This window comes from Nestor notabilis, unplaced genomic scaffold (assembly GCF_000696875.1).
Source record: "Nestor notabilis isolate BGI_N333 unplaced genomic scaffold, ASM69687v1 scaffold35681, whole genome shotgun sequence".
NCBI lineage: Eukaryota > Metazoa > Chordata > Aves > Psittaciformes > Psittacidae > Nestor > Nestor notabilis.
In genome coordinates this window covers 1313-13122 of record NW_009913966.1, presented here as the reverse complement: position 1 = coordinate 13122, position 11810 = coordinate 1313, and the positions used below count along the sequence as shown (strand labels likewise).

General features: G+C 37.3%; 1 protein-coding gene across 1 annotated transcript; it reads left to right on the top strand.

The window, feature by feature from the left end:
• The first annotated feature begins 807 nt into the window (after positions 1 to 807).
• On the top strand, positions 808 to 10388 carry MLF1 (myeloid leukemia factor 1). The gene is made up of 7 exons (XM_010023431.1): positions 808 to 966; positions 2650 to 2652; positions 6054 to 6140; positions 7018 to 7146; positions 8239 to 8398; positions 9008 to 9140; positions 10092 to 10388. The coding sequence occupies exons 1-7, from the start codon at positions 832 to 834 to the stop codon at positions 10192 to 10194; spliced, it is 750 nt and encodes a 249-aa protein (XP_010021733.1). The 5' UTR covers positions 808 to 831; the 3' UTR covers positions 10195 to 10388.
• Positions 10389 to 11810: the final 1422 nt, after the last annotated feature.

Sequence of the window (11810 nt, the reverse complement as noted above, 5' to 3'; positions counted from 1 at the left end):
AAACCTACAGGTTTCTGGAAATAGAGGCTGAGATTTAGAGAGGAGGGAAGAGGGAGAAAACTATTAAGAAAGCAAAAAGCCAGTAAGAATCTTTCTTCCTACGCAGAGAAAAGGGGCGTGAGAACATGATTTATGGAGAGGGAGAAAAGGGATACAGCAGTGGGTGACTAAAGTAAAGGAGATGGAGCTGGCTTGAATTTAGAGGATTGTATACATTTTTGAGCATGTGGTCAAGGAGGATGAAAAGTAGAATGGAAGTGGCCAGCAAAATAAGTTGGAGGGATGGGGGAGATGAAATCTAGTGGGATATAATGAGTTCAGTGAGTAGTACCATGATAAGCTTTGAGAGATTAAAGTTAGAAAAAGACAGGAGAAAAAAAATCTTTTAATATCAGGGGTTGGAGGTAGAAGTAGTGATAAATAAAACAGGTCAGTTTTATAGTTTTTGGCAGATGGTAAACATAGGCTGGAGGGAAAGATGACTGCAAAGGCTGGAATATTTTTTTGGAAAAGGTGAGGAAAGAGAGCAATAGGACACACAAGAGTATAGGAGAGTGATGAAGGCAGCTGAGAAGATAAAAGAACTAGAACACCCAATCAATGTGAGAGATGGGAAGAAAAGTGAAAGAAGTACGAGTTTGTGAGAAACAAGAGATTGCCCAGTCGGGTCCTATTAGAGTAAGAATTTGAATAAAGGACCATATGGTATGATTAATAAAATGGAGTTTTAAAACTTTTGGAGCAATTTTCCATAGCTTGGAATAAAACCTGATGACTTTCTGTGCACAATATCTCTTTCTCAGAGATCCTTTCGCTGCACACCATGAATATATGCGGCAGATGATGAGAAGCTTTTCTGATCCTTTTGGACGAGATCCATTTCTCAGTGTAACAGATGGTGAGGAGAGAACAGTAGGTCGAAGAGCACGCCAGGACTCTCAGGTTGCTCTAAGAGGAAATCGCACAGTAAGTATTTTCTTAATCTCTGAGGATTGCTACATGGAATTTACATTTATTGGTAATATAGTTGGCTTGACATTTCCATTTCTGTTAAATTTGGTCCAGTGGAAACAGGGGCCTGGCTCAGCTCTTACAACCTTGGTCAGATTGTTTCATTGCTGACTAATACGTGAATAATCTCTCTTGGTTCCTTAATGGCCTGTTACTTAACACTGACAAGCTTCTGTTAGGACTAATGACAAGTCTGTATATTATTGCACATTGAATATACAGTATTTAATGAAACAAACTAAACATACTTATCAAACGAGTGTTTTAATAAATATTATGTATTAAATCTTTCTGTTACAGAAAGGCATTAAAAATGTCCAGCAACAGAGCCTCCTCTGAACTCTTCCTTTTTATTCTAACTTTCTTAAAAAGGTACCTTGATACATTTATGCCTTCACTCTGCAACTTAATATCTTGTGTCTAGTTACTCATGTTAGTTTAACAAAAACCTGTGTTTCAGCCACTTGCGATCAGAGAAATTGCAATGAAATCTAGTATTTCTATAAATTACCAGCTGAAACTGGGAAGTTGGCAGTTTCAGCTGGTATTTTATGTGTTTTGCACAAAGTAGTTTTTTCAACTCTTTGGCATGCAGGACAATTCGGTCTTATGCTTCTGTAGTTAAACCTTATCTAATTGCTGTATTTAGAAACGATATATGTTGGAAGTTGGTTCCTTTCCCTCCACCAAGCTAAATATTTTGCAGCTGAACGATCTCTTACTTTAGTGAATCACATTCAACTAAAATAAAAACCAAAACCATCAAAAAAACCCCAAACCTCCCCCTTCTCCCCCCACCCCCGGAAAAAAAAAAGTTGGAAGACAAGACTCATTACGAGGGCTTGTGGAACTTGGCCAAATTTGGTGGTGATTGTTCAAACCTAGATAGTTAGAGCTTAATAAGCACAGCTGAAACACAGACTATCACCTGCAAGTCAAAAGGGTAACTGTCAGATTCTTTCCTCTGTGCTTATACATTGACAGTTAGTTTCAAATATAGATGCTGCTGGATCTAATTAGGGCATGATCTTTCCTCTACTGAAGCAGATTCTTAGGCCTTGGTTCAGTAGATACCTAAAACCAGATCAGACTTCTTTTTTCCTTTAGAAAAAGGATATATTAAACCTTATCCTAATAGCTTAGGAGTTTGTGTCCCTTGTACTTGGTGGCGAGGGACAGATGGGAGACATAGAAAACCTTTATCTATGGTTACAGAAAGAAGTTAAAGGCACAAGAGCACTGTGTTATTTTGATAAGCACAGAAGAATTCCACACCTGCTAAAATCTTTCCAGTATCTTTTGATGTTCCTCATGTTTCACCTCAGAGCTGTCAGGTGTCACAGAAGGCTTGGCACTGATTACTTGAGCATTGTAGTAGTTTCAAACCGCTTTTACTGGTTTCCCTCTGGAAGTGACTCATACTTAATAATTAGTTTTGTGTAGGAAAAATGGGTATCTTTACTACCATGTAAAATACATTTTGTTAAAATTACCCATATTGATTATTGATATTGTCATTCTATATTTAAGTAAACTGTACCATGTCTAAAACTGCTTTATGATGAACAGAACTTGTTGCAACAACATGATGTGTGTCAGGATAACATTCAAATTTCAACATGCTTTTCCTTTTTCAAGCAAGTTTGCAGTGTCAGTTTTTAGGAGAATGAATGGGGTAAAACATCTTAAAAGATAATGTCATTTGGTTTTGTTACGGTGTCTGATGGTTGTATATGTTAGGCAACTATTTAGCAGCTTCTAGCATGTATTATAAACCAAAGTTTATAAACTTAATTATTTCTGAGGATATCCTTTTGCACTTGATTATATATATGTATAAAACATGTTATTCTTTCCATACATACTGCACAGAACTGAAATATGTAAAAGTTCATAAAGGTACTCCAAGAATCGGGCAATTCCTTTTGTACTTAAAAGTTACTGTGAAGTGTTTGGTACTCTGTTTAATCATTCTTTCTTTAGGTGGCTTTTATGTAACTCTCCAATCTTAGTTTCCTGGAAACATCAATGTGTTGTCCAGCATCTCATTGACCTGTCATATAGGGATATTCAATATCAGTTGGTGAAACAGGAACTATATTTGTTGGTGTTTATAGCTACATCTATTTATACAACTGTAGAAGAATATAATTTGCTTGTGGGGATTTGTCTTCAGGGAGTTCTGTATCTGATGATAGATTTAACTGGAATTTCTTTGCAATGATCTCAGAAACTGCTGACTTAACTGCCGAAGTTAGACTTCATTTGATCATAAGGAATGTATAGATATTTTAAAGAAATATCTTTCTATTTGCATTGATCAGTTGTAATATATAAAGAGTGCTTGTGAACAGCTGCACCACTTAATTTTTTTTTAATCTCTAAAATCGTATGACAACCTTCTAAAATTTAATTACATTAAGGGGACTATTGATTTGTTGATTTTACTCAACTGTCAGCAGCAGGGTTCTATTGCATGACTAGAAAGGAGTGTTGTCAGAGAAGTGGGTGATATCTGAAGCACTGTGCCATGTTTTAAATAATTTTGGCACAAAGGTTGCTATGGTATACAAATGTTTCTCAGCTTCTACCTTTAAGTGCTTCTGGTACATACATGTGAATAGGACTTACTAAATGTGGTGGTAGCTATTGCTTTCCAATATCATTAGTGTAAATTTATTACCTTCTATATACCCAGAGACTACTTCATATTGTATTGTCACAGCACACTATAAATTACCAAGGTTGTCTTGACTGACTGTTTTTATTTGAGTGAAAATGATTAATATTAGCTGCTGTATATGAAAGTTACTTCTGCTGTCTGATAACAGGTATAATAACTGAAAGATGCTGGTCCTTTTTCTTCCAGGCAACAAGCTGTGCCCTCATGCCCTTTGCAGGCTTTGGTAGAGTGGTTAGTATCCCTGGAGCAATAATCCTTGTAGTTCTTGCTAGTACATGTATACTGTCTGCATAACTAAAGCATGGACAAAGGCAAGTCTGGGTGTGCTTGCAAACTGCTTTTGTTGGTGTTTACATACATGGAACAGTATAATTCAAGAAAGTTTGTTTTGTTTTTTTTTTTTTTTTATTCTTATTAAATGAAAATGCTGGGGTAGACTAAATATGCTAATACCTAGATTCGAAAGTTATTGCTTAGCAGCTGGCTTTTCTACTCAGTGATGTACCTGTTTGTACTTAATCTCCAATGGATGTGAAGGAAATAATCCCTGGAGAGAGACTCCAAACTGACCACTGCCTTTGGAAGGCTTTAAAGAGTCCTCAGATTGAACCCCAGTAGTTTAGAGAGTGGCTCTCACTTGCAGAGCAGACAAAAATAAGCACGGGTCTCTGACTTTACGATCTAAAGATACAAGTATTACACTATGAAGGCACAAATTTGCATCTTGCTTTATGCAAAAAGTGTATTAGCTAATGAAAGTTCTTTTGCTACAGACTATGGTTTTACCCTCCTGCTGTAATCTATGGCATGTAGTTCCGTAGGTACAGCTGATTACTAGGCAATGGCACTGGTGAACACCCAGATTTCTAACTGTAGAAGGCAGTTTTCTGGAGTTACTGACACTTGCAATGATTTGATGCCCTAAATTGTCTGTCAGTACTGACAGAGGTTTTGGTAGCCCTTTAATGATTCAGATTTCTTCCTACTCAATACAAAAATATTTTCTGCATCTGATTTTACTTAGTTCTGTGCTTAAGCTGCAGGTTTTATTTTTAAACTCTTCAATTCAATTTATATATTTCCAGTAGTTAGAGGAACGTGGGGTGTTTGCTATTATAATTCGCATCCTGGTGTTTCAAAGCACCTCAGTGGTGCAAAGGGCTGCTACGTGCAGCCCGGCAGCCAGACTTTGACAAAGCTGCTGGGTTTTGCAGAGCTCGTGGGAGCTGTTTTCCCTGCTCTTCTCATAGCCTCCTACGTCTGGACCAGAGCGTAGTGGTGGCACAGCAGCTGTCCTGGGAAGCAGCTAGGTGTACATGTGCCTAAACTTACCAACCCACCAGTGTGTGGTGTTTGCTCTTAACTAGCATGCTCCAGCCAGAGCTGCTCCTGTTGGAAACCAGGGGGCCCAGTAGGGAATTTGAACTGGTCTTGAGGAAAAGCTTGTAGTAGGAAAGGCATGATGAAAATCATCTTTATCATCACCACCTGCTGCACTGGAGAGGAGCCCAGAGGATGATGCTCCTTTGGGACAGCATTGCTGTCTTCCCAGATGGTCACTTAGGAGAGTTCACCCTTTCCCTGCTTTCTGTCTCCCTGTATTTTTTTTTTATTTATTTATTTTTATTTTTTTTTTTTTTGTTGGTTGGTTTGGTTGGTTGGTTGGTTTTGTTTTTTTCCAAAGATAGCTTTCATCAGTATATGCCATCAGGTCCTATTAATAAAATTCTGTGCATGTAAACCTGTCTTACTGTCTATCCTTTGTGCAACACTGGATCTTCTGCCTTCATGTAAAAATAACAAATGAATGTTTTGTTGAATACATCTATAGCATCAAGTAATTAAGATGCTATTAGAATATCAAGTTATGACTCTGTTTTTTCCCCACTGCCTCTTTATGAGTAATGTACACTGCAAAGGAACAGCTATGTCTGGTGAGATACATTTTCAGTGTGACTCCATATGCACTAAGGGATTTACATAATAGAGATAATTTGATCTTCAGTGGATTATAAGGCATGGAGCGTCAGACTGTCCTTTTTACAGCAGAAGCCAGTTAGGTTAGAAGGTATTTGAAAATAGTTCTTGTAAACTGGCTACAGTATGAGCTTATTTTCACATTCAGGTGTCAAATCTTTCACTTCTGTCTTTCCAGTGTCTCCAACTTAACAACCAAGCTCCCCCTGTTAGCTTACAATTTTTTTTATTTGAAAAGATGCATTTTGGCTTGTCTATGTCTATGAATTGCAGCTTTTGAAAACCTTTCTGATGGTCTTATTTGCATTAAAAAATGCACGCGAAAACAGCTTCAGAACTTGAGGAGCTGGAAGACTGTATTTTAATCTTAATGTCTTTTCAGGATGCAGATTTTGGGGAGCCTTTTTTTGCAATGGACAGGATGATGTCAAATATGAGAAACAGTATGCTGGAAATGCAAAGAAAATTTGTAAGTTTTTGGGTTTTTTTCTAATTAAAAATTGTTCTAAGATCAATTGTCTTGGAGAAGAACAGCTATTTAAAATACTACTCAGAAAGTCCTGCCAAGAAAAAGGTTACTAGTCTCAAACAGTAGGAATTTAAAATTTTCTCCCCAGACTATATCATGGTTATAATTCTTTATGCTGTCATTGATTATTTGCTAACAACAATACTTTAATCATATGCTTGATTTTTCTAGGGGTTAGAACTGCTATAAGTTATCTGGTCACTGGCTGTTGCTAGAGCTGACACCTTAAGCAAAGGAGCAATTTAAAGTGTTACTGTACACTTAAAAACAAAAACCACAAAGACTAAATGTCACCCTGCGTATAGACTTTTCTCCGATTTTATTTGCAGTGCTGCTTCTTTCTTCTTTCTCTACAGTCTTTGAAGATCACACTGGTATCTATTAAAGCGTTGCTCAGTAAATTTACTGTGTCTTATTGGCCTCATAAAATGGCTTGTAACCATTGTTGCTCAAGTCCTATTTCACCTGAACTCTTTACGCATCTTATATATTGTATGTGGCAAGACTGATGTTACAGGTTATATATCGCCGTTACTAAACTGTGCCAGGGCAAACGTTCGAGCAGTTGTTTATTGCTGCCCAGGCTTTGTTGCCATGTTCCCTGGCATGGGAGACCTGTGGCCAGACAAAGCTAGGACAAGAGTGAGGGTATATCAGATGCTGAGGTCTCTTCCAAACAGGCTGCATCTGTGGTGCCAGGACTGAGGGTTAATTTTTCAGAGGGGTATTCTTTTCACAATGAGATAGTCTCGGAATTTAAGTACTATTATCCACAAGTTTCATTTTTTTATTAATAAGAAGTCTATATTGCTTGTAGGATGACCTGTCCATCCATCCAGATGCACACACATTCAGCTCCTCCTCTGTGATGACATACTCCAAAGTAGGGGATGAACCACCAAAAGTTTTCCAGGCTTCATCTCAGACACGCACAGCTCCAGGAGGTGTAAGTAGTCCTGAGATCCAGCAAAAAGGTGGTATGTAATTACCAGAATTTCATCTACGTCAGACTGCAATTTCCTTAAGGTTCTTTTTCCTGGAGACAGTTACTCATATAGTTTAGAAAAACATATGTCTTTTTAAATACTGCTCTATATTAAAGGCTTCTTAAGCTGAAGCGCTGTCTTCTTCCTTGTAATCTGTATGCTTCTGAGTATACATCTAAATAAGTTGTACGTCTATCAGACTGAAAAAAATGAGTGCCAGAACAGCTGATTCTTCAAGGTGGTCTCCAATGTCTTTCTCTTTACTACAATTAATCCTCTTGTACAATTAAAATTTTGTCCAAAATATAAGACAGCAAGAAGCTGCCTATTTATGCAAAACATGGCTTCAGGTCATCCCCGTTACTCAAGCTCTTTTAAATGCTTATGTAATGCTTCAGATGAGGATGCCCTTTCATTGACTTCCTTGCAGCTGTTGCATCTAATTCTGCTAAGAAATTTGAATTTGAACCCTGAAGCAAGGTTCGTGAAAGACTATATGTGAGCAGTAAAGACTGTTGAGCATGACTGGCTGTGGGATATGTTCAAGCTCAAGCAGACACTTGGTTATCAAAAAGGTTCTAATAATATACCTATGAACACAGTGATAAATGGTCGCCTGGGTTTCAAGCCAGTCAACATGACAACCTAGTAATTAGTTGTCCCTTCATGCTAAGAATATTGGCATCGGCTATTATTCCTTCTGTTGCCAAGGAGAATGTTGAAGACTTGTCTGTGTGTAGTATATATAGATTGGGCTTCCTCCCCTCCTCCCCTCCCCCCCCCATTAATATCCAGTATGTACGTTCCTCAAGAAGCTTTAGGAGTTCTTGTTTAATCTTCCTGTCTGTTGGCAAGAAGAAAATAGACTTGATCTGTGCATTGGTGTATTTTCAGCCAACACAGTAAATTGGAAAAGCCTGTAAAACCTAACTTTTTCAAAAGAAAGATATAAACCCTTTGGGGAAGAAATATTTTTTTAATTTATTTTTTTAATTAAATTTTTTTTAACCTTTTTTTGGTTGGAAGGACACTTACTTCCTTTTTTTGTACAGGTTAAGGAGACAAGAAAAGCACTTAAGGATTCTGAAAGTGGGCTGGAAAAAATGGCTATTGGTCATCACATTAATGATCGTGCTCATGTCATTAAAAAATCAAAGAACAGCAAGACTGGTGATGAAGAAATGAACCAAGAATTCATCAACTTGGATGAAAGTATGTCTCCTTCATGCAGTTCCCTAATGGGCTTTACATGTGTTGTTTCACATACCAATTTTGAAGTTCCAGCTTGAGACATCTTAGAAGGAACTTTTTTCAGACAGACTGAGAGTCTGCAGGTTTCCTTAGCTGATCTAAATTTGGACAACTGTGGTTATGGTGGCCATTTATACTTGAAAATGTGTTGTAATGCAATTGGTATTGTTTGCCTGCACAATAGCTGCTTGTATTTGAAAGTACTTCTAATAATATTTTATGGTTTCAAACGAACTTTTAACAGAATTCTACTATTTGCTGTGTGTTGGTGGCTAATGCCTGTTTCAGATGTGTGGTTAAAATGTGCATGTACTTTTACAACAGTGTTGTTTGGTTGGTTTTGGTTGGTTTTTTTTTTTTTTTTTCCCCAGTATCTTCCAAACATAGGCCTACTGGCAGTAAGCTTTTAGTAGTCTTTTACAGATCCCCTAGAAATTGTTTGAGGGCCATGTGGAGAATCATGGACCACAAATTTAAGAACACTGTTCAAACCTCCTAATTTTCTATACACATTTTTTTTCCCCTACCTTGTTAGCATTTATTAAAATGTGAACTCTAACTGTTTTTCAGATGAGGCCCAGACCTTTGATGAAGAGTGGCAGAAAGAGATTATGAAGTTCAGGCCATCTAGAACCAGATGCACTTTAGAAGCTCCAAAATACAGTAGTACTCATCACATACCCAAGGGAGATGGATTAAGAAGGTAAAAAGAGTTTGCTACCTACCAGAATAAGGAAATACTAGCAGCAGAATGAAAATTGAATTCTGAAGCAGTCTGTTCATGTGCAAACAATGTTGTTGGCAATTGGACAAAAAATAGTGGTTTATTCCTCCTTTTCTCATGGTGCCACAACAAACAGTGTAAGGCAGTATTTTGTAACTAAGTTCTGAAGAGATTTAGTATATTTGACTTGGAAAACCTCTTAATAAATTGATAGGATAGAATGGTGTTTTCTCTAGAGAAATAGGCCAATGCTCTTAGCTCAACTATGCACGAATGTTGTAGCTGTCCACACAGTCATTAAACTGAGTGATCTGCTTTACGGTATAATCCTTATTGAGGGCAAGGCTGATCTCTACTCTTGGGTAAAAGGGAAGATGTTTTCCATGTACTTGGAGACAAACACACCCCTCTTTTCAGGGTTAGATTCCAAATGAGGCCTCTCCTAATCTTAAAATTGGGAAGTATGTGTAGAAATGAGGACTGTATCAGTAAATGCAGGAGCTCCCCTGCATAAACTGCTGTCTGCTAAGCTTCAGATTTTTCCTCTCTCCTACTGACAAATAGTGTCAGTGCGAGTTGTCTTGCCTTCATCAGCTGCATGTTTGGTAGCGAATGCTACAGAAGGAAGATGGTCCTCTTCAGTAAACTACACAGAGCACTTTGCCTGTGGCACCCCACCAATTCTAGAGGTTTATTACAAAGACTACCTTCAGTTTCAGTTTTCAAACTAAGCTGGTTCATTCTTCTCATTGGTTGTGCAAGATGAGGAATCAGTCCAACCCTATGGTGGTAACAATGGAAGGAGTTTTGGAGATATAGTTAGTTGTAAGACAGATTTGATTCTATCTCCACTTAAGTAACTAACAAAATATGCATTCCCCCATCCCCATATTGTATGGTGGTTGTGATTTTTGTTGGCTTTTGTTTCAGAGAGAAACCACGGGCAATTGCAGGTTCCAGGGAGCCCAGAGGTTCCTTGGAGAATCTCAGTGTGAAAGGAACACATGTCCCCATCAGAAGCAGCAAAAAATAAATTGCTTCCATTCTCCATTTGAATGGAGTTTCTTCAGAGAAGATAACGGTGCTGCATTGCTTATGTTCATATAAGTATACACATATATATGACCAATCTCTGTTTTTTGTTTTAATAAGTATTAGCGTGCCTTACTACTCTAATCTTTTGACAACTGAATGTTCTTTAAAACTTCAGATCCTTGGTCAAACTATCCAGTTTCAATAAATTAAAAATACAACAATTTTCTATTGACAAGCACTTTAACGGGCTATCACTAATTCTGTTTAAAAAAGAAAATTAAAAAAATGCTTTGATTAGCAAAATTTTTCTGCTACATCTATACCAGTCTTAGGCTTCTTATTAAGCCTGGTAAGGCAACTATTTTTTCCCCCACGCTCTAACTTACACAGAAAGTAAATTCTCTTTTTATTATATGTGGCTGAAATAATTACTGATTTTTCTAGGTGACACAGCAATTTGAATACACTATAGCCATTATATCTACCTATCCTTAAAATCATACTGTAATCTGTTATAGAATCCCCAAATTTACCTTGCTTTAGCATGAAGAAAAGTGAAATAGTAAAATAACAAATACTTAAATTTTATCAGTTTTAGTTTTATCAGTGTTCTTATGTTTAAAAGCTGTGCTTGCATCTCTTCTGTGCATAGACTGTTGGTTTTGTATTTCTGATCCTTTGAATATTTCCTTCGGAGGTGGCCCATTTTCTTGAAGATTCCCTGTAGTAGCTTTTAATTATGCTGTAACAATACTGCTGTGGCCTAAACCACAGCTGTAACTACTAGTTATTGACCAGAAAGATACATGGGAGAAACTGGTTGAGTTGGCAGTTCATTAACTGGATAATGAATGATCACACCATTTCTTCTGTCCTAAAAAGCTAAAAGAGCCCTGAATACAGGAAACCATTTCCCCTTAGCTGAGATGAAACATGTTTCTATTCTTGGGTGTCCTGTTTTAGCAAATGTAGGATGATCTTAAATCTGACACTTCATCTTATGGTGGTATTGTTTGGTTAAAGAGTCCAATGTTCTAGAGAAAAGCCAATTGTGTGACTGAGGTGAGGACAGGTCTTTGTATCACAAGTGTTGAGTTCATATACTGTTTTGTCACACAGAATTGATCCCCATGTTGTATCACAAATAATTTCTGTAGACTATAACATTACAGCATTAGCATATATTTCAAGGCTAAAACATTACGATATAGCCTTAAAAAGGCACTATTCGTATGATAAAATAGGTCTAGTAAGTTAATATTTGTTTGGCCAAAAAGCAAATGGCCTCTAAATCATATTTAATCTTTCTGCAGATTCTGTGAATTATTTAATTATATACTTATTGAAGTGCAAAAAATAATCAAAAATACTTTTACTGAACTCTGGCAGGGGCAAGACAGTTGTTTACTTACTTGTTTAATGCAGTAGTCTCTTCCTGTTATTATAGCAAACACTAGTGGCAATAAATCTATGCTGTTGAACTACTCCACATGTGGGCAAGGTAAGGGGGTGGTAAGGGCATAGTAGCAACTCCTGATGGAAGGACGGGTTGGAACTGTGTGGTAACAAAGTCACACCTGCCAGAACCCTGAATCTTATACTCTCCTTCAAAAG

What these genes read in the sequence shown, in the direction of transcription:
- MLF1 (XM_010023431.1), top strand. Translation starts at nt 832, where the DNA reads ATGCGGCAGATGATGAGAAGCTTTTCTGATCCTTTTGGACGAGATCCA. An exon ending in TGGAAATGCAAAGAAAATTT is followed by an intron (nt 6,141 to 7,017) that starts GTAAGTTTTTGG and finishes TATTGCTTGTAG; the next exon opens with GATGACCTGTCCATCCATCC. An exon ending in AAGGGAGATGGATTAAGAAG is followed by an intron (nt 9,141 to 10,091) that starts GTAAAAAGAGTT and finishes CTTTTGTTTCAG; the next exon opens with AGAGAAACCACGGGCAATTG.